At 45.9% G+C, this 21,725-nt stretch overlaps 2 protein-coding genes across 3 annotated transcripts in view; one reads left to right on the forward strand and one right to left on the reverse strand.

Annotated features, from left to right (window-relative positions):
* SLC22A18 (solute carrier family 22 member 18) overlaps positions 1-9,769 on the forward strand; it is an 84,802-nt gene extending 75,033 nt beyond the window's left edge. For both annotated transcript variants that reach the window (XM_067540616.1, XM_067540617.1), the window contains exons 10-11: positions 3,907-4,027; positions 9,535-9,769. In XM_067540616.1, the coding sequence (XP_067396717.1) occupies positions 3,907-4,027; positions 9,535-9,722 (309 nt within the window). In that variant the 3' untranslated portion in view covers positions 9,723-9,769. The remainder of the gene's footprint in view (positions 1-3,906; positions 4,028-9,534) is intronic.
* A 1,822-nt stretch (positions 9,770-11,591) lies between these two features.
* PHLDA2 (pleckstrin homology like domain family A member 2) lies at positions 11,592-14,068 on the reverse strand. Its single transcript, XM_067540618.1, has 2 exons — positions 13,568-14,068; positions 11,592-12,018 (listed from the first exon to the last, which is right to left on the reverse strand). Exon 1 carries the CDS (start codon positions 13,982-13,984, stop codon positions 13,583-13,585), a length of 402 nt encoding a protein of 133 aa, XP_067396719.1. The 5' UTR covers positions 13,985-14,068; the 3' UTR covers positions 11,592-12,018; positions 13,568-13,582.
* Between the last annotated feature and the right edge of the window lie 7,657 nt (positions 14,069-21,725).

Genomic DNA, 21,725 nt, shown 5'->3' on the forward strand with positions numbered 1-21,725 from the left:
AAAACCCACATTTGATCAAACCTTGCTGGTGGTATCAGGGGTTGGTAGTTTAGGTTGGTTGTTTTTAACAATCAAGTTTAGTCCCTTTTTGGAATGAAGCAGAGAATAATTTTCAGTCTTGAGTGAAAAGCGGTAACTGTCTGAGTGTGGGTTGTAGCTATGGTAGGCAGGTCAAGAGTTGACAGTCACGTTGTCACACACAGACTGTATAAGGAACACTGTGTAGACATATTAAAGCCTCAAATATGCCAAGCAAATTGTGTCCAAAGCTCTGCCAAGACTCCAGGGTACATGAAGGCTTGGATAAGGATGACAGAAGAAATGACAATAGATTCAGCTATTACCCTTTAGAAATTAACTGAATGGTTTGGCCTTGAACCCTCTAACTAGCGTTTGACTATTGTGTATGTTGCAATGAAATGGCTGTGTTAAATTGGCAAATATGAGAGGTCTTATTCATATACCTCTTACACTGTAACCTTGTATGTGGGCACACAGAGGTTAAGTGACTTTTCCAAGAGGACATATTAAATCAATGCCAGAGTAAGGAATGGAATCCAGGTCTCCTGACTCCCAGGTCCCTACTCTAGCCAGCAAGCAGCACTATGTCCCCCTATACAAACTAGAACGCAGAGCTAGGAGCCAGGAAGGTCTGGAGTTTTAATCTGGGAAAGTAAACCACTGTGTGATCTTGTGGCGAGTCAGCTGATTGTTTTGTGCTGACCGGTACTTCCACACACAAGCTGCATGGATTACCAGGCTGGGTCATTTGAAAGGGGTGCAAATCACCTTTCCCCTGCTCAACCCAGCTAGAATGGCCTGTCTTTGCAACCCTTCCTAAACCTTACCAGCTAGAGAACAGAGGAATCAAAATCAGGAGCACAACTTGTGACTTACATGGGGTTGCATACTGTGCTGCCATGACTCCAGCATACCATTCGTCATCATCACTCACACCCACAGCTGGCCTTAAACAAGTGTAATGGAAGAACGGCACTGGCACAGCCTGAGCTGCAGAATCTGAGCGGAGCCCAATTACCTTAGTCTTGCTGTCTCAGGAGTGAAGTAGCAGGTTGATGTTTTAACATTCCTGTCAACGCACAAGAGTTCAATTAACCCAAAAGTTTGAGAAATGAGTGAAGGCAGTAATGAGACCATCATGAGCCAAGCAAGATGGCATCTCTCATTCAGGCTCTTTGTTCAGTGAATTTGTTGGACGAGGTGTCATTGAGGAGACTTGAAACCAATCCAAAGCAGTAGGAATAGAATACTGGGCATGTTTTTAGTAATAATAATGCGAAAACGAATAAAAAGGGAGTAATTTAAAGAGCATAATTTAAACGTTTCCTCTGCACAGATCACAGGGCTGTTGCAGGGAAGCGCATATAACTGCCCCACTTACAGTGGATTAATGAGCCACAGTTGGAAGAAATTCAGCCCAAAGAGGTTCTTACTGCGTGGTGGAAATCTGCTGTGAAATCACTTCAGAGCTGACAGTTAGGATATGCCCAGAGGGCTTGGGACATCCTGACAGCATGGGCCTGAGAGACAAGGGTCAGGAATGACTTCCTATGACAACTATCCATAGGAAAATACAGCTGCAATCCTTTTCACCCAGGAGAGCTAATTAAAAAGTGCTCTGTTCCAGGGGTTGCCAAGAAAACATCTGTGTGGGGGGTGGTTTTTCAAAACGGAGATCCCTGCAGGGATGAGCCTTGTTGAGGCAGCTTGTCACAGTGCCAGGAGCGCCCTGGCTGACCCCCACACTCAGATTACAAATCTGGGGTCATAAAATGTTTGACTTTAATTTTCCCTCTCTCCCCTCCAAGAATGAGCAGTAGAGATAGATCAACCTAATTTTTTCCTCCTACTCTGTATTTGCTATTGTTGGACTGCCAATGGATGCCAAATCTGCAAAACAAAGCCTTTTCCTCCAGAGTGGAAGCAAATAGAGAGAGAAGCTGTTTGAAAAAGAAACCTAAACACTTCCCTGGAAGGGTTTTGGCATCTGGCACAGGAGGTGATCTGTGGGACTTGTCATGGCATCACAGGATAATTTTGTACCTGGAAAGGAGTCTAGCTGGTGGGTGCCTATTACCTGGGTGAATCAGCTGGGGGGTTTGAACAGCTGGAATGGGCAATCAGTGCTCAGAGGAGCTGATGCTTCTCATTTGCAGGTGTGGGAAGGCTTATGTGCTACAAAGGGGACCTGGGTGGGGATGCGGAAAGATTTAGGCAGTCACATTAGGGATGTTTTCCTCTAGACTAGAGGGTGCATGTTTTTTACCTGTCCTGCCCCTTCTCTCCTGTTTCCCTTCCATTTGCCTTTGAGCTCTCCCTCCTGGGACTCCCAACACAATCCTCCCTATCTGAAAAATAAATTCCAGGTCTGGCAGTCATGTTCACACTGGGGCCTTCCAACCCGGATTCCTATAGGCCTCAGCCGGGCCTAGCAGGGGAAGCACTCTCCCCAGTCTGCCTCTTTTACCTTTCACTTCCCACTTGTATTGTTTGTGATTGAATCCAGCATTTATCATCTAATTCAGGGAGCCATGGTTCTGCTCCATCCACTCCCTGCTGCCTCCACACGGCCAGGGAGGCAGACAGGGCAGCGGAATCTTAAAGCCGCGTTCTCCTGAGCTCCCTGCATGATTTCGGGAAGCATTTGCTCTCGCAAAGGAGCTCTTATCATCCATCCATTGGGTCTTAATGTTTTGTGCACCAAAGCTAGCTCCTGTAGTCCTTACCCAAAACTCAGGCAAAGGTCCCATGGAAGTCAAAGCACCTATCCACCATGGCCTCCAGACAGGGGTTTAACATATACATACTTTTTAATCCAGTCAGGAAAATGTTTTAAAGCTCAGCATTTGCATGTCATGAGTTAGGTATGTCTCTGGGCTTGTTTTTCCTCTGTAACCAAGAGACGCTGACTGGATTTTATGAAAGGAAAACCCATGCAGTGTGTTCCAACGAGTAAAACTTCCAGCTTAACAAAGGCTATAAATGATTTCCAGATGACAACAATAGAAACACACCTTGAGAGTAAATATAGGGTAGGAGACTTCCAGTACAGAGAAAGGAAGTGGAGGGATTAATTTCCTTTCTGTGCGCCAAATAAATTCATTTATTTGACGAATAGGGCTTGTGAATGAATTCAGAGTTGGTTTTGCCCTTCTGCATAATAAGTTTCTTCAGTACTTTTGTTTAAGTCACAAACTGCTGAAATGATCTCTCTGCTCAGAATCTGTGCAATAAGAAAATTGTTACACTCGGTAATTATGCTCATTAACGTGTACTTATGACTGGGAGACCTGTTCCAGATTACTAAATTCAGTGAATTCATTAGCAAGTATACTGACTAACAGGATTAGCGATCCCAAGGGTACAGCATTGCATAATGTACTGTGTTCATTTATTTTGACAAGCAAAGTTTAGTTTTAATTATTAATGATAATGCATTATAACGTGTGCTGTAGCCTCTCTTTTGTATAAGTAATGAAGACTTAATGAGACTGCACTACAGGCCTCTGCTGTTAAATTTTTTCCTGAGCAGTGAAGCAGACGGCCTGGGGGAATGGGGTAGGACTGTGGGAATTATCATGCTTTATGAATTAGCAAAGACTAGATGAGGTTCTACCTGATTGTATAGGATATAGTTTCTTACATATGCTGAATGTTTATAATAATGCATTTAACACAAATTAAACACAAGCAACTGGAATGGGCCGGATCCTCTATTGGTGCAAATCTGTTCTGCTGCATCAGAGCTTCAGCCAGACCAACCAGGGGTCTGGCGCATGATGTGTTTATGAAAATCCAGGTAGGATTGTATCTCATCAGTTATCCCTCATGCTACCTAGGAGCTGGCATTCTAAGAGATGTGGTTTGTTTTGTTCTGTCACTTAGGCGCTGATGACCAGCGTGTTCCATTACTGCGTCATTGCTCTCCCCATGGTATTTGCACTCTGCACTTTGGGCATCATTACTGACAGCATTCTCACCAAGTCCGTCCCTCCTTCTGACACTGGTAAGACTTGTTAAGACTAGATTTTTTTTAACTTTTTTTTAAAATGAGATGATCTTCCAGCTCAGACACTAGGCTTGTGATTTTTAAAGCCGGAGGTTTCAAGCTGTGAGCTGGCGTGTGCATGAATGCTGCTGTGCTGGTGTTGTGCTGCCAACCAAGACTTAGAGCTTTTTGTGGGAAGAATGCCAAGTTCCCAGCACATCGCATTGGGCATAGTTTGACTAAGAACAAAGCGTAACCTATATGAGTCCTGCATCTCTGCCAGCCAGTGAACGCTGGGCAGAACAAACAGGACTAGAGTTACAAGGAGGCCTGCAGTGAGCCAGCGACCATCAATTGTCAGGGCCAGCAGCATAACAAGAGGCAGAATCCCACAGCCCTTAATTAGACTGAAATCCACATTGCTGCAGAGGATCTATGCAAAGGTTTACTTATGCCTAAGGCTTGGGTGAATCACAGGGTCTTGTGCCAGCCCTTTGCACTAGGGTGCATTGCACTCCCTTCCCATCTTTGCTTAGGATCATAAGATTGAGACTAATGGATTTGGCCTTTGAGCCGACTCCTGGGTTTTGCCAAGCGACCTTATTATCCTATCTACCGTGGACAAAACAGACTCCTGCCTGCCAGCCCTACTCTTCTATGTGAAGACACACCGACAGAGCCTGCCACCATAATCCATACATCCTTGAGATGAGCAGCTACGACTTTGGTTTCAATTGGTTATAATAATGCACTTAAACTCTTTTGTGATGTTTCCTTGCATGGTTAAAACATGGTTATTGCATGTCACCATAGAAGGGACTGCGGTTCAATGGTGGCCATATAAATGGATATTCATTCCCTTCAGGTATGGCCAGAAAATGTATGCACACATCAGTGCTAATGTTATTTTGAGCCTTCCCTGGCCCCCGCCATTTCCATTCAAATTGTTCTTGTTAGAAGTGTGGCTTGGGGTATATTAAGATGAGTTAGTCCGTAACTGCACGTGATGCTTCTGCTCTCTTAAGCCCTGCCCCCATGGCTCCACTCCACAAGTGTCTGTGGAGCTGCCCTCTTTTGGGGGATCTCCAAGTAGACCAGTTAAATTCTACCCTGTACTCCCCATTCCAGCTGTGGCTTTATGGGCATGTGTCTATAGGGAGTCCAGTTGAAATTCTACTCATAGTTTGTACAGTCTGTCACAGGTCGTTAAGCACTTTGGGATTTCTTTGGATGAAACAATGTCACATTGTTAGCCTGATTTATTTAAGGCTGACATCTACACCACATTCATTGTGAGCACTAAGTGCAATTGAAGCTCAGTTAGAATTTAATTTGTTTGGTAAAAACCATGTAGTTCACAGTGAGCTAAGGACAGAACTGTCCAGGACTCAGTTCTGTGAAAATGCAAATCTGGAGTTTCAAGTCTTCAATAAATATTTGGGGGAGGGCAGTGGAGGAGGGGCAGTAAATGGCATTTAAACATAGAGCAAATCTGGAAATCATCCAGACTGCTCTCAAAAGGCCTTTGTGAGAAAAGTGGAGCAAGATCTTCTTTCAAAGCCCAGAGACTAACTTCGGTCACAAGCAAGCATGAGTTTAGTGGCCTCTTCCTAGTACTCATTTGCGTACATTAGTAGGTCACCCCCCAATTCAGCAAGATTGGCAGTCTCTGTTGAAGGGCAGTGGAGGGGGTGGTACTGCAGATTAGGACAAAAGGTGCACTGCAAACGTTGCACAGGGCGAAGAACTAGAACATTGGGGAGTGTTGCAAGAAAAGATTGTGTGCACATGGGCCCAGGACTACAATGGCAGGGGATTGTAGTAGGTCAGGATTGAGGTGCATTGGCAAAGTTCTGGTTGGTCTGAAACTAGATTAGCAAGGGGTGCTGCTGCAGGTCAAGACTGTAGTGCTTTCGCAAAAGCATGAGGGGGTCAGGGTAAAATTTGCACATCCTGATACTAAAGCCAAGTGCTATGAGTCATTTACTTTCTAGAGCAGGATTTTGTTTTTAAAATTTGACATCAAGGCAGAGGCAACAGGGAAGTCAAGTGTGCCAGACCTAGCAGAGCAATTTCAGTGTGTAAGATGCACTTCAGAGCACCTGTATTATGGGTGTCTGTCAGAGAAACGATGCTACTAAAACACCTGCCACCCATTTCTGCTCATGAGTGGCACCATACAGTAGCCATTTCATCCTCAGTCCAGATTAAACATATGTCCCAACTGTACAAATGTAAAATTTATGCTGCAAATTAGTCATTTCTAGTTGCATTTTTAATAAATCTCTGCCTTTTAATAGCTCTTAAGCTTGATGTGATATTGTGACATTCAAGCTTTTTGCATCAAAAGCCCAGGAGTTAGCCATGAAGATTTGCAGTTAATTTAAAGAACGCTTACATTCACAAGATTGTTCTAGTCACCAATTCACCTTGAGGAACTTCCTTTGAAATTGTGTCTGCTTTGAGTCTTGCTGAAGGAATCTTCTGAAGGTCTTTTCAATAGGGTACTTAACCAATGTCCACTAATCTTTCCATTGATGTTAATAAGCACTGGGTCATGCCTTATGACAAAGAGGGGAATAGCCCCAGATTAGAGTGCTCCTCTTATCAAAGAGCTGGAAGACTGGATAGAGGTTAATGGAAGCCAGAGGTCTAATAAGGATATTCTTTGTCACAAAACATTAAAGCAGCCCTGCCTTTCCCAGTTAGGTATATCTTAATCTGTTATGGTATATATGAGTACAGATTACCACTTGCAGTGATCATTCAGGGCTGTGCATCAACTCTTACTTTCCCAAAGCCATTTCCGACGGGGGAGCAGTGGAGAGGGAGCTGATCTCTTTTTTTTAAAACCAGTTACTGGGGCTTTCTTTTGAAAGGATCAGACTGGAAAAGATTTAATTCATTTTCCCCCCCCCCCTCTCCCCCCCCCCACTTGTTTGTTTGTTTCAAAGGCAGGAAGGGGTTTTGCAGCATGCTTTAGTGCCATCTTCTGCATGTGAGAGCTGATGGGAGTACAGGCTAGCCCCAACTGTGACTTGTGTCAGCATTAAAATGCCTGGCAGAACTCAATCTTTCTCCTAGAATGGAGATGTTTCTGTGCACAGGGCCAGTTGAGGAGGCTTACTGGTTTATGGACCCACATGTAGTGAAACTCATAGTGGAGACTAAACCAATTGATCTTTACATCCTGGGCTCACAGTGGACCAGCTCTGAAGCATCCCCAAACGTTTGGGCAGCCTCTCTCTACTGCTGCATTGTTGCTGTGCTCCTGTACACGCCTGGGACAGCCCTGCTTAATCTTTCCTCGCCCTGTCTGGTTCCCCTTCTGCTACAGAGGCTGCCTCCTCTCCTTTAATGGCCCACCTTCTCCCTCCTTTCCTCAGACTCAGTTATCACATTGCTGGTCCAAAACATGCCACCCCCATGGCTGCTGGCTGTTTCCTGAGCTTTGAATTAGGCTGCACTGTGATCTGAGGCCAGATCTAGGACAACCCCCAACTGTAGTGTAGTAGCATGACATGAATCATGGAGGTTGGAGCAGTCCAACGCAACACAGAGGCACATTAGCTCAAGTGAAAGAGGGAGTGAGAGGCCACTGGCCCCAACACCCTTTACTTACAGAGGCATCTAGGCCAAAACCCTGACATTTACAGAAAGAGGTTGGGAAGGCAGCTGGCTGAATCAACCATGGTAGGCAAGGCAGGTAATTGAGAGGGACAAGGAATGGTGAGTGGCAGGGAGGGTGAATAAATGAAGGGAAAATGCAGGTGGGCCACTTGTGGTGAAGGGAAAGGAGGAAAAGGTAAGGAAGAGGCAAGAGCTTTGGGGGAAGGAGGGACTGGGTGGAGAGGCCAGACTAGAAGGATGTGAAAAGGTTTGTGAGTTTGAATTTGTGGAGCGCTTAGGCTGTTTCTACAGTGGATTGAGCGTTGCAGATGTTTTTGCTAATGTACTAATCCTCAGACACTTGTTAAGCAGTTAACATTCAGAGAGCAGAACCTGTAAAATACTTTGCAGGGAGCCCCACGACACTGAGTCATTACATAGTCCCATACTGCAAAATTCAGATTTCAAACACCCCATAGATTAGAGGTGGTTAGTAGAGGGGATCTATCTTTAGGAAACAGACATTTATCTTTCAGCAAAATAAGCCTTTCCGAGGTGCAGACCTGGAGAAGACTCAACTTGTTTAAAGGCTGGATATCTGATTAAACACACATACAACCCACTCACACACCACAAAGTGCCAACTCAACTGTGGGGAGCCAGTTTGGCAACTGTACATAGTAATTAGTTTAGTTCAAATAACTGGAGTGGGGGAAAAATGGTAGCATCTGCCCAGAAAGCTTGGTGGCCATGGGATCCACCCATCTCGCTGACTGGGAGCGGTACTCAGATTTTCCAAGACACACACACATGCCTCTTCCTCCTCTTGGCTCACTTCTCAAACTATTTCTAGCATTCTGAATAGAAATACAGCAGGCTTGGATCTGCAGTCGACTGAGGACTGGCCAGATTTCCTCTAATTCACACTCTCCTAGACAAATAAAGAGTTTTGGACTCACTTCTGTTCCAGGTATGTGGGCCTCCATCACTTTTAATGAGCAGAACCAAGTAATGTATTTGTGCTTGCATGTGATTTAGCTAAGCAGGATATCCATGCACAATGCCAAATCTGACCACAGGAGCTTTATGTAAAGTCAAAAGGTCTACACCCTGCATTCTCTCACCTTGGGTAAGCAGCAAAACTATCATACCAGTCTTTAAAATGGTCACAAAAAACCCCCCACTGTGACCAGAAATCTAAGATTATCTTATATGCTTCCTGCTATCTTCCTTGCTGTTCTGCTCTAAGGCTTTTCATTTTGGGGATATGCTAGTGTTCCTATCTGAATAGAGCATGAAGAAGGTCTTGTCTGCACCATACCCAAACCTGAGGGAGCTGGATAAAAATGTATGTTTCCATTCATATGGAAGCCATCCTTTGTGAGGCAGCTTTTCTAAGGCATCATCTTTTCACCAGACTAGGTAGAGCATAGCCTTTCAGAGCCCAGCTGACTTACTGCAAGTTCTTAATATCCTAGATCCTGACCAAGATGACAAATTGTGATAGGCTGTTTTAGTAAGGTGGTGCCTCACTGATAGTTGCCTCATCTAATTATATTAGAAAAGTCCCATCTTTCAAGGTTTACAACAGACAGTCCTAAACTGTAAATTACCTCACCCTCTAATGAAATAAATGTTGCAAGCTTAACTAAGAGGACTACTTCCAGAGTCAAGCTCCCAGGACTGAGCACTGAATTCTGCCTTGAAGAAGAGGGTAGCATCTGATTGCCCTTTATTACAATAGTCTGTTTTCTGAACACTGCAGTGGAGAGTTGAGATGTCTCATAATGGTAGTTAGACCCTGTGTCTCCAGTAGTGCATCTATAAGAGCTGGCTAGTCAACAAACAGTTACTAAAGTGTGTAATTAGAATTAATCTGTAGTTTATGTGCTTTTTCCCCCTCCCCTCTTCTGTAGGTGCCATGCTTGGGATATGTGCATCTGTTCCTCCCCTCACCCGGACAGTGGGCCCAACAATAGGTGGAGTTTTGTACAAGACGTTTGGAGTCCCATCCTTTGGTTACTTGCAACTGGTTGTCAATATAGCTCTGTTTTTGTATATTTTAAAGAATAAAATACCCCACACAGAGGAAAAAGTTCAGTAATCTAGGCTCCATGGAAAGCTGCTTTATCCATAAAAACTGATGTGCGCAATGTTATATATATATATATATATATATATATATTACAGGACTTAGACTCCCTCACCCCTGACTAAAAATAAAGGTAACCTTAAGCCAGCACTTGACATTTTGCACTGTATATATTTCAGTAACTTTTGATATTGGACCTGTTTACAAAGCTTGCATCTAGAGCGATATTTCCCACCGTTGATAATTTGCAGTCTGCTACACATTTCCAATTGACCTTAAGAGATAGGAACAGATCCCCAGCTGATGTAAATCAGCCTAGTTCCATTGAAGTCAATGAACCCAATGAGGCTGAAGCCCTCTCTCTGCAGTAGTAATATGGAGGCACTGATTATCACAGGTTGTTTTTACAGTGCCTAGCACAAAGAGGCCCAGATCCCTCTTTAGACCTCTGAGCAATGCTACAATATCAAGTGCAAATAGTTACAGGAAGTCCAGTGACTGCATTTCAACCAACCCTGCTTACAAGTGTGGGTCTCTCTCTTGCACTGTAGGTTGTATGTAAAGGCATATTCTCCAGATTTTTCTGACAGGGTGTCCTAAAGTTAGCTACCTAAATTCATTTAAATCATACTTTAACTTCCATGAAAAAACCTCTTTAGGAGAGTGTTCCAGGCTGCAGTACAGGTAACTGAAAAACATGTGGGTTCAGGAAACCATGGAAACCAAGTACTGCATCCTTCTGCTTTAAGGCAAAAACCCCTCAATGCACAGCATTTCTTCCCACCAGCCATACCTAGGGTGTCAGAGCCAAGGCTTTCTTCAAGATGGTCTAAGCAACAAAAAGTTGAAGCCTGCTCCATCCAGTGGAGAGAAGAAAAAAAGCAACTCGTCCATAACTTACAAAGCCTCTGTTAAAGTTACTACTTTACTAGAACTATAAGTTACTATGCCATAGCATTTCCCATGCTTTTGGATGAGCAAACACTTCTATTCTAAGCCACACCCTTCACCAGCTCCTTATTAGAACTACACTTTAATCAGCCCCTAATTAACCCTCCTACATGCTGTTTCCAAGATCATCTACTTGTAGTTATCACCATTACCCTCTGGTCTCCCTCAAGCAAGAATGTGGCAAGCAGTGGGAACTTTACCTGATTAAGGATTTCAGATTCAGACCATCAGTAGGAAACACTACTTGCTGAAGAGTCTTGCGTTCAACTCCGTTTCAGTGCCAAATGCATTTTTCCTTCTACGTCCCCTTTTCTAGCTATAGATATCCTACCTGTATGTTGCAGAATTACTCCCAAGGAAATTTAGACTAATCGGGTATTATCAGATTTGTACTTATCACTAGTTTCCATGTGTACTGTACCAAGAAGTTCAGCTATTTCTCCAAATCCCTTAGCTCTGCAGGGGTGTCATAAGAACAAGCTCATAAGACTTGCAGCATTTCCTGCCTCTGACTAGGCTGGAAATCCCTTGAAAATAGCCTCTCCCATTCAGCATGTCTGATTCTAGCTGGATCTAGAAACTGCAAAGATGCAGGGAGATGTGACACAAGGAACTTCTGTAAATCTTTTGAAACCAGAGATTAAGTTCAGCTATTGCATCTGCCTCAGAAGCAACCATTCTTGGCTATTCAATTCTAGATTAGAGGGACCTGTTGTCTGATAAACTATAGCAATTCCTAGTTTGGATACAACTGATTTTCTGCTTGGAGGGCAATTGAAGCACACCCTTTCCTACAGACATCAGCTTTCTGTTATCAAAGCACATTTTTATTGTTAACAAAAATGTTTGGATATATTTGTATATCCCTATTTTTATATATATAAACTATTATTCTGCAAGTGGCACCAACAAACATACTGCACTACAGTGTATCGTAATAAAATGTGAACATTTCAAGTAATTTATTTGGAATGGACACATTAATGCAAAAGCAATATTAAGACAGATAACTGCTTAAAGACATTCATCAAAATAAATACAAATATAGATACCACAAATAATTTAAATTGGGTTTGTTTTGCACCAATGGGTGCTGAATATTCTTTGCATCTCATAAATAGATAGAGTAGTTTGCAAAGCCATGCTACTTAAAAACATGTGGAAGCTTCACCAGAAGTCTTTTTGAAAGAGTCTTTGGTTTTTTAAAATGCATCTCAAGCAAAGCTCTGGGCTCTCCTAGCAGCCTCAACTTGGAAGAAACCAAACTGTTCCCAGCCACCTTCTGTGCTTTCCTTCATTGGTACCCTGTCCCTTTTCAGTCCAAGTCTTGATCTGGTTTATCATCCAGCGGTATGTTCTAAAAAGAGCAATAGAAAATAAGTCAGAGGTGCAGCAACAACACAGTATTCTGGAGAGGTAAGAGCATAAGGGAGTTTGGCACCCATATTAAAAGATATCAGCTTATGTAGAGAGTTCCTTTAAAAAGCCCCCATTAAATGTCTATCCACATTTTCTCAGCTAAACTGCATAATTAATAAATTGCTCTTGCTAGTTAGTAACCATGCACAGTATCACTCAGAATCCCTGGTAAGCAACTCCCATAAAAAGGCAATAAACTCAGCCTCCAAAATGGAGCACAAGTCTGCAACCCCTTAGCCTTCTACTGGCCAAAGTGGCTTAAGGAGCAGCATCAGGTGCCTGCATGAAAAATTCACACCCACTGCTCGGATTGTGAGAGAGAGGAGTAAGGGGGTACCTAAAGAAAAGGAAATGCAGCCCACCCCGTGCTTTCCTTAAGGCAGAAGTGAAGTAGCCCCCACCCCCAAAGGAATAAAGGCCCCTCCAAACTCCCCCCCCCCTTCAAGCACCAAGCACTTAAAACCCTCACCTAGTGCCTCAAGCAAGCCATCACATGATGAAAGAGTGTTCCCAGGGAGAACCAGCTCATGTCAGACCCTCGGAAGGATGTCCCCAGCCCAAGTAAGAGAAGAGAGGCAGGCTGGCAGCAACCCACCAGCAGTTCTCTTAAGAGAAGGGAGCTATCGCCACGCTAGCTATGGACTGGTGGAACACACAGCTCCGCGTTTTTATACCCCACATTAACTAAAAAGCCACTTTCTATCCCAGGCTGCCGGATGCTCACTAGGGATCATTTTAAAGCCTCTTGATTTTCCTAAGACGCCAGAGACACGCTGGTGCTTTCTGAGAACGATTGAAAGGCGCTGCCCAGCAGGCTGCGCTGGGGAGCAGAGTCCATCCAGCCCCCGCAGAATACCGACCGGCTCTGCGGCTCGCCCTCCGAAGCGGGGGCTCGCCCTCCCTGCGTGGGCCAAGGGGCTAGGACTGTTAGCCCATCTAAACCAGGTGGGTAAGCCTCGGGCCGGCTGCTGCCTGTTCCGCCCGGGGTCTACGGCAGATCCCACGCAGCTGTGTGGGCGCCGGGAGAGTCCTCAGCTGCGCGGAGGGAGGGGGGACGGATCGAGCCCTGGTTTCATGAAAAAGGCAGCAAAGGACACAAACCCAGAGCCCAACTTGTACCAGCGGGCGTGGCAGTGCCGGAGCAGCCTTAGGCTAGAACCGGAGGGAAGGGAAGCCTCCCGTGAAAGGAAACAGACGCTAACTACTTGGCCTGGCTGCCTCTGTTCGGCATCATCCGATCTATGGCCTCCCGTAGCGAAGAGGGTGGCTGGCTCCGAAGCCCCCTAACAGGGAGCGGAGTCCGAGCGCTACTTGCTAACCCGGACTAAGCGGGGGGCTGCTGGTGTGAGCAGGGGTTTCTGGAGATGCAGGGGGTCTTTTTGCAAAACCCAGCCGAGCCATCAAGGCGCCGTAACGCGGGCGATCTCCGCTCCCCTGCGGGCGGAGCGGGCAGGGCGAGGCGCACTATGCAGACCCTTGCGGCTCACCTTTCGCCGCGCAGCTCAGGGCGCCCTGGCCAGCCGCTGCTCCTGGCTGCCCGCCGCCGCCTGCTCCAGCTCCTGGCGGCTCTTGAAGTCCTGGATGGCCCGCTTGTTCTGGAAGTCGATCAGCGCCATGGTGATGGAGGCGTTCCAGCAGCTCTGGTCCGGGCACCGAAAGTCGATCTCCTTGCGGTCCCGGGTGACGATGGTGAAGTAGATGTACTTGCCCGTGCGCTCCACGCAGTCCACCTTGAGGATGGAGTGGAAGCCCAGCTCCTTGCCCTTGGCGCGCTTGTGCCCGTCCGGGAAGAGGCTCAGGCTGTCCTTGGTCAGCACCACCAGCTTCTTCCTCCAGAACTGGAAGAGGCTGTCGCTGCGTTTCTCCAGCTCGCCTTCCCGGATCACCTCGGCCGGCATCTTCATCCTCCGCCCGCTGCGGAGGGCGCGCCCCGGAACGCCGAGGCAGCGCTGGCTGGCTGGCTGGCTGGATCCCCGCGGGCCCGCGGGCGCCTCGCCTGCGCCGCGGCTGCTGCTGCTTCGGGGACACGGCGCTGCGCGGGAGCCGGCGAACGCTGCGCCTCCTCCAGCGGCAAACCGGCAATGGGCGAAGGGAGCCTGGCTGGGAGCCATTTATTGCCGTGAGTCAGCGCCTCGCCCCCGCGCCACTCCCCCGCCCGCCCTGTCACCTCACCCTCCTCCCGCTTCCTTGCCTTTCCTTCCTCCCCACGCTGGGCCTGGAGCATCCGGCACCTCCTGCTCCTCCTCCCCCGCTGGGCCCAGCTCCGCCTGCGCCCCTCCCTCCAGTCCAGCTCCAAGCCGGATCCTCTCACGCTCCCCCGGCCTCGCTAGCCTCTCTCATGTCCCTCTGCCTCCCTTTCCATCCCTGTTCCCTGCCTGGCCTCTATCAGCCCCCACCCGGCCTCTCTACAGCGCCCCTTCAGCGCCACTCCCTTGCCCCCAGGCCTCCCCCACGCCCTCTTCCCCCTCCTAGAGTTGCCAAACCTCCAGGGTTTTCCCAGTCTCCAGGAATTAAAGATCAATCTTTAATGAAAGATTATCATGGGATGAAACCGCCAGGAACACATCCAGCCAAAATTGGCAACCCCACCCCGCCCCCACCTCTTCTCTCCTCCTCTAGCTGTCCCCCTGCTCCTCTTGCCTCCTCCCTTCTCTACTTCTGCCTACTAGCCCCCCCTCCCCCACCTGTCTCCGTTCTCTTCCATTATTCCCTCTGCCCCACCCTTTGCCTTGCCTGCCTTGCCTGCCCTGCCTTATCTAAAGCCCTGACTGGATCAGGAATGCAGCCCCTGCCCTGCCCTGCCTAGCCCAGCGGTGACTCAGCCTGCGGCGGCCTTTGGAACTCTCTCAAGGCTGCAAGCTGCTTCCAGGCTGGGCTGACGCTCAGGCCGGATGCTGGGGGGTGGGGAGGCCCCTTTACCCTAGAAGCCAGTAGTAGCCATCAGACCGGCTCTCTGTCCTGTAGGAAACCTTGGGGCTGAGGATCCTGATTTTTTGTTCTTCTGGCAGCCACCTCTCTGGGACCCTTCCCCGACTGGTACACCAGGAAAGCCAGAAGGAGAACGGCCCTAGGCTAGTTTTGCCTTTCCTGGCCCTCCACCCACCTACCAAGCTTATTTAATCTCTCTGCATTTCTGAAGTGCCTGTCACCATACTAATATGTAGGCTTTTTTCTATTAAACTACATTCAAGAATGCATTACGCTGATACTCTTTCACATTGGAAGCTCTTACCTCCTACAGCACTTTGGTCATCTAAGGCCCAGATCCTACAATTCATCATACTGGAAAAGACTGCTGCACTCTGCATGAAACCCTTCCAGTCCACCCATGTACAATGAATTGCAGGATAGCTCCATTTTCACTGTAGTTTGGGGAGAGATTTTTGTTTTATGTGAAATTTGCTGTTGGCAGGCGTTTCTGAGTGCGGATTCAGTAGTTTTCAGAACAAATCATGTTTTAAAATATAAAAACTAGAGAAATGGTTTAAATGAAGAAGGTTAGTTAAGATGTAATACCTAGATAATATGGTGATGGCTATATCAGAAATGTGGGGGGAGGGGTGTCCAAAAAAAGGGAAATATTTTTTTCCTAAATAAATAAATGTCCATTTCTTATTGACATTTCCACATTTTGGACATTTTCCGTTCTCTAACAGACAGGCAGAAGTTGGTGAAATACCTTGAACATGAACAGTTTTGTATAAAAGCCAAGTATTAATTATTAGCATTACTTATTTTATTAGGGTGTTCGTAGGGGCCTGATTAAAAGGGGTATTGTCAAGGCTAAAATCAGGGGGTCAGATGGGGGCTGGGGGAAAGGGAGCAGTACTCTCCCATGCTCCATCCACAAAGTAAGATGAACCCACATGAATAAGATGCTGCTCACAGCATAGAGACTGTGCAGATGTTCATTGTGCTGCTGCTTGACTTCACGGGGTGCCTTGAGCTGGTCTTTTCCTAAGTGGGACTGGAATGTAACCAGGAGCAATGTTAGGCTCTTTGAGCTTGGAGCTTTCTCAGTTGGGGAAATAAAGTAAGTGGTGGCATATCCCCAAAACCTCCCTCTTGTGACACCAAATGCAAAGTCAGTAGCAGTAAATTGTGCAGGTCAATGATCCTCCCTCTTTTTCTTAGGCCTGGTGCAGGTATAGCCAGTACAACTATGTTGGTTAGGAGTGTGATTTTTAATCAATAGAGTTATACCATTACCACCCTTAGTGTGGATATAGTTATATTGAGATAAAGGGGTTTTACACAGTACAGCTTATTCTCCATCCTGTGGCTCTACAGTTATAGTGATAGTACTAGTAGTATAAAGCACCTCTCTAGTGATATAATTTTGTCCCTGCTGGGAGGAGGGTGAGTTGTACCACTTTAGTATAATTAAACCAGGGTATCTTTTTTGTTTTGCCAATAAACCCTTACATGAGGAATGAAACTGTTCACAACATGGAGAGTGAATTATCATCACTGGGTATGAGAGTGCTAGATTATAAAATTAGAAAGGACCATTGTGGTGATCTGGTCGGACCTCCTGTATAACAGAGACCTGGGCCTGTCTGAATTAATTCCTGGTTGATGAATGGGGCAGTTCACACCTCTCAGCTAGTGTTCCAGGCTTTCTGCTAATACACTGTACCGGTTTTCTTGAGGTTTCTTTGCAACCCTAAAATCTAGAGATTTAGGGGTTGGGTTTTGGCTTTTTTTGTTTGTTTGTTTTTTAAATGAAAGCTAGGAATCTGGAGAAAAAATATAATAGATACAGTGAAGAAACATGGTGCCTGGGCCTGTCTCAGCTGTTTCCAAGCCCTGGCTAAAATTTGACATGGCAGTAAAATCTGTAATTGTTATTTGATTGTAAGATTTCTTTTTTTATAAAAAAAAGCAATGGGGAGAAGGATTGGAGGGTTTTACACAGCAGACTTTTTCTGCTCAAAAACAAAAACCTAGCTGCTGGCTCAGTCATTGGGATAGAGAATCAACATAATTTTTCTCTGACTTCATGAGCAGACCTGTATTTTTCTTTCCCATTATGTTGGCCATCTTCATCACTTTAGAATGGCAGTTTATGAAAATATACATAGCTCCTCTTCTCCCAGGGTTTGTGATACTTTGTTTCTAGCACACACAAGTAGAGCAGGCAGGCCCAGCAGTGAGGAAGTGCTACTAGTGGAAAGCACAAGTTTAAACTGATCCATGATCCTTATCCTCCTCTCATCCATTCTAACCAGTTATTTAACAAACATTTACACAAAAACCTAAGACACAAATGGCAATGTGTGAGTGATGGCAAGTGATGCGTTAGCAATTGCAGCCCTGACTTGCCTCAGCTTGGTTGGTTTATTGTTTAGACACCTAGCATTACTTTAGTGTTTTTCCTTGATGTAATATTTTTTTTTTAATTCCTTCATTGTTGTTTTTTGGATAAACAATGCTAACAACTCCCTTCTCTTAGCATTAATAGGACATCAAATGTAGTGTCAATAGTCATCCATTACACACTAAGCTTCCGTGGTCTTTGTACCATGACCTGTATGGATCAGTCTGTCACTTGATCAGTGTTTTTAAATTAAATGTAAAAGATTTTTTGCTTGTTAAAATAAAAGCATGTACTGTATTAAATAATGCTATAGCTGTCATACTGAGCCAATATCAGACCATGTCAGTGGACCTGCTGCATTCCTCAAACCCTGCTGAAATCAAATGGATTCTACACATAATTGGGTTCTGCTGCAAGAAATCTGGCACTGGCTTCATTTCAAGATGTGATTGCTTACCAAAAGGCTTTTCAAACAAGCCTTTGTTTTGTTGCTTGCATCACCTTTACATTTTAAACAATGCCATGGACTCTAAATCACAGCCAAACCTAGGCTTTTCCTTAGTGTTTCATTTGAAAGTGAGGGAATTCCGGTTTGGGTTGCTCAGCACTTCAAAGAGGCCCCAATTCAGGAAAGCACTTAAGCACACGCTTAACTGTAACACATGCTTAAATTCCATCGAAGACAATGGGGTGTACAGAATAGGACTGCCCTCACTGGAGTGGGGCCAGGAACAAGGTGAAAAGTTCTAACAGTCATTTTACAATTGCTTTAGATAGACTGTTTTAAAAAATAGTGTTTTAATCAATTATGCAGCCTGCACAGCTTTTCTTTCCACCCCCACACCCCCTGCAGCTTTTTGAATGAGCTATATTTCTTTACATTTTTAAAGTAAATGTCCTCATGCTTAGTTAAAGAAATGAATGTGTCCTGTGTGAATCCTGGTTCCACTGAAATCAATGGCAAAACTCTCATTGACTGCGTGGGGCCAGGATTTCACCTTAAACATCCTATGTAACTGAACTCTCCAAAGCAACTATCAGTTCTTTTTGATGGCTGTAGTAAAAGACAGCTTTGGGCTGGGGACCAGCACAATTTAAATCTCCTTCTAAGGCCTCACAATAGAATAGTGTGAATTAAGTGGTGCTTGTGCTGTCCCTCTGCACAGAGGTGAATTTCACTCCGGAGGTGCTGATTCTTCTACCTTTACTCATAGTGAGTAGTCCCTTACTACGCAAATAATTCCACTGATTTCAAACATGAGTAGGGGCAACACAGTCAGGCCCACAGTAGGGAATACATGTCTGCTGTACGTCAATACACGTCTTCGCAGGAATACATTCTGTCCCTGAAATCAAATGTTACAGTGCGTCTGGCTTCATAGGTCAAACTTCTTTCATGTATGAAATACCCAGAATACTCTTCTAGTCTATTCAGAAAGAAACAAAGTATGCGAGTTTGTTATTGTTCCTTTGTTTCAGTGCTGAGAACAACACAGTAATACTAACTAACCTCTGGGCCAAGATGTATAATTATGTACTCTGTAAACATAACTTAACTTCTGTAGCAATACGAGTTGTACAAGGCTCTATCCAAGCCCATAAAATGGCTGGGCTCCTGCCCAGTAGGAGTTCACAATCTACTTTGTAAAGGTACAGTGCAGACTGTTAAGGAGGATGAAGGAGGGGGGTGCTGACTCCAAATGGGAGGAGATCAAAGCTGGATGGTTAAGCGCAAGTCAGTTTTAAGAATGGCTGTGAAGTAGGAGGGAGAATTAGCACTGCACACAGGAAATGGGACACCGCTCCAGGAAGAGAAGAGCAGCTTGAAAAAGATATCAAGTCAGCAGTGGGAAAAGTACCTGGGAGGAAGGTTCAGTGAACGTCAGGCCTGCAGGCATGAACATGTATGCCACACCCTAGTTCAGATGTTCTATTTTTAAAAATTTACTTGGTTTTCAATGAAACTCACTTCTGCAGAACATACTCAGTGTTGCATTTGTATTTGCTTCATTGAGTTGTTTCCCATGGACTTATCTGTCATTTTAAAAAGGCAGGGCCTCGCCCAACTGGAAATATATATATATAATGATACACACGCATATAAGCAGCATGTTTTCACCTCGTTGGCACTGCTAAAATGAAAAGTGAAAAACAAGAGCTGATAGGACTAATGTGACCGATACCTTAGACCTGATCTACACTAGAGTTTTGTCAACCAAAGTCAGCTTTTTGCATAAAACCTTGGTGGTGCACATACTACAAGCTTCCCTCCCCACCCCCCAAACTCTCCTGATTTGGCAACAAAATAAACCCACCTCGACAAGAGACAGAGTTTTTTGCAGCAAACCTTTAGAGCCAAAGCGTCAGTGTCGACATGGCATTTGGTTAGGTTGCATTGTGTTTTGCAATGCTCATCCTGATCGCTCTGGTCAGCAGTTTGAACTCTGCTGTCCTGCAGCCATCCCTAAAGCCCTCCTCCTTTAAAGGCCTGGGAATTTTTGAAATTCCACTTCCTGCTTAGTCGGCGTGGAGAGCTCACATCATATCTTCCCAGCTGACCATGGTAGTTCCATGCAGCAAATGCTATCTCACCTAGGGCACACTGGAGCTGTCAGATCTGCTGAGAATATGGGAAGAGAAGGCTGTGCAGTCCAAGTTCTGCTCCAGCCATAGGAACTTGGATACTTATGGTCAGATTTCTCATGGCATGGTGGAGGGCTATGAACGGGACACCCTGCAGTGCCGTGCAAAAATCAAGGAGCTGTGGCAGGCATGCCAGAAGGCTAAGGAGTCAAACTGTCATTCTGGTGCAGAGCCACACCACAGACCTGATGCTTCTTATAAGGAGCTGGAAGCAATCCTTGGAGGTGACCACACCTCCACTGCCAAGAGACTTGTGGATACTTCTGCAGGGCTGGAGACAGTGGACCCTGGACTCAACACTGACTGAGAGGTCATGGATGAGGAGGTAGAGTTGGAGGACAATGCAGAGCTGGGTACAGGGTCATTCGATGCTGTGGGAAGCCAGAATTCTTCTCAACCCTGAAGGGTTCAAACCAGTCCCAGCAATCCAGCTCTGGCATGGAGGAGAAGAGAGCTCTAGTAACTCCTCTTTTTGAGTTGATGTTTCTCAGTTATATGAGGTACAGCTGTTCTTTATTTTGTTTCATTCTATAGCTAGTTGAAGGGATAGAAATGTACAAAAGTAGCTGTGTTTGCCTGTGCTTCCCATTCCCCTTTAGAGCTAAGCAGTGTGGTGGAAATGTGTGTTAATGCACAGCGAGATTTCATGGGAATCCTCCAGTGAGATCTCTAAGAAACTCTCCTGGAGGCATTCGCCAATCCTCTGCCAGAGGTTTCTTGACGGAGCTGCTTTTTCCTTCCCCCGTTGTAGGAAATGTTCCCGTGTCAATCAGCCATCACTTGTGCAGGGACCAAAGCGGCACACAGGAGAGCGGCATATTAGACCTGGTTGAAATTGCCCTCATGGAGGAGATGCACCCTAGCATCCCTGCTTACTCCCAGGAGTGCGATATCAGCTTCTATGACCCAACAGTGGACTTCCTGACTCTGAACTAATTCATGACCAACTGCTAGTGGTCTGGAGTTACCAGCTTTTACATTGCAATCGCCACGTGCGTCTCCACCCAGAGGGCAGTGCTCATTCTGGTATCCTTGCAGCACAGGGTAAGGGCGAGCTCTGCACACAATTCCATGAAGGTGGCTTTGCGCATTCGAAAGTTCTGCAGCCACTGCTCATCATCCCAGACCTGCATAACGATGCGATCGGACCACTCAATGCTTGTTTCACGTGCCCAAAAGTGATGCTGCACCATGTGCAGCTGCTCCATGAATACCAAAAGTAATCCGGTGTTGTTTCTTTCCATAGCACACAGCAGGTCAGGCGCCTCGGATTCCTGTTCAGATTGGGAGCTCATAATATAGTGCATGAGCAGACGTGATGTGTTGAGAACACTGACCACAACATTGGAGAGCGATACAGGATCCATCCTTTCAGACAGAGATAGTGGGTGCACAGTAAACAGGGTCTGTTGAAAAATGCCACAAAACGCAATCGGAAGCCCACGGAATGACGGGATGGAAAACACTGCATCATGAGACGTTGAGCCTGCACCCGTGATGCAGTGCAATCCTTTCCGCCTTCCCACAACTCCCAGCCGCACAAGGTGGCAAGTTGCACAGGGGGGATAGCTGCCCAAAGTGCACTGCTCTCCCTGTTGATGCTAGAGCACCCACTGTGGATGCACTTGGGCGACAGAACGAGTGGAGTGAGAACAGGCACAAGCATTGTAATTATAGCGCTT

This window comes from Emydura macquarii, unplaced genomic scaffold (assembly GCF_026122565.2).
Source record: "Emydura macquarii macquarii isolate MOO-44397 ecotype Brisbane River unplaced genomic scaffold, CSIRO-AGI_Emac_v2 contig_587, whole genome shotgun sequence".
NCBI lineage: Eukaryota > Metazoa > Chordata > Testudines > Chelidae > Emydura > Emydura macquarii.

Bases quoted from the DNA above. Each gene is read 5' to 3' on its own strand.
- PHLDA2 (XM_067540618.1), bottom strand. From the start codon at position 13,984: ATGAAGATGCCGGCCGAGGTGATCCGGGAAGGCGAGCTGGAGAAACGC.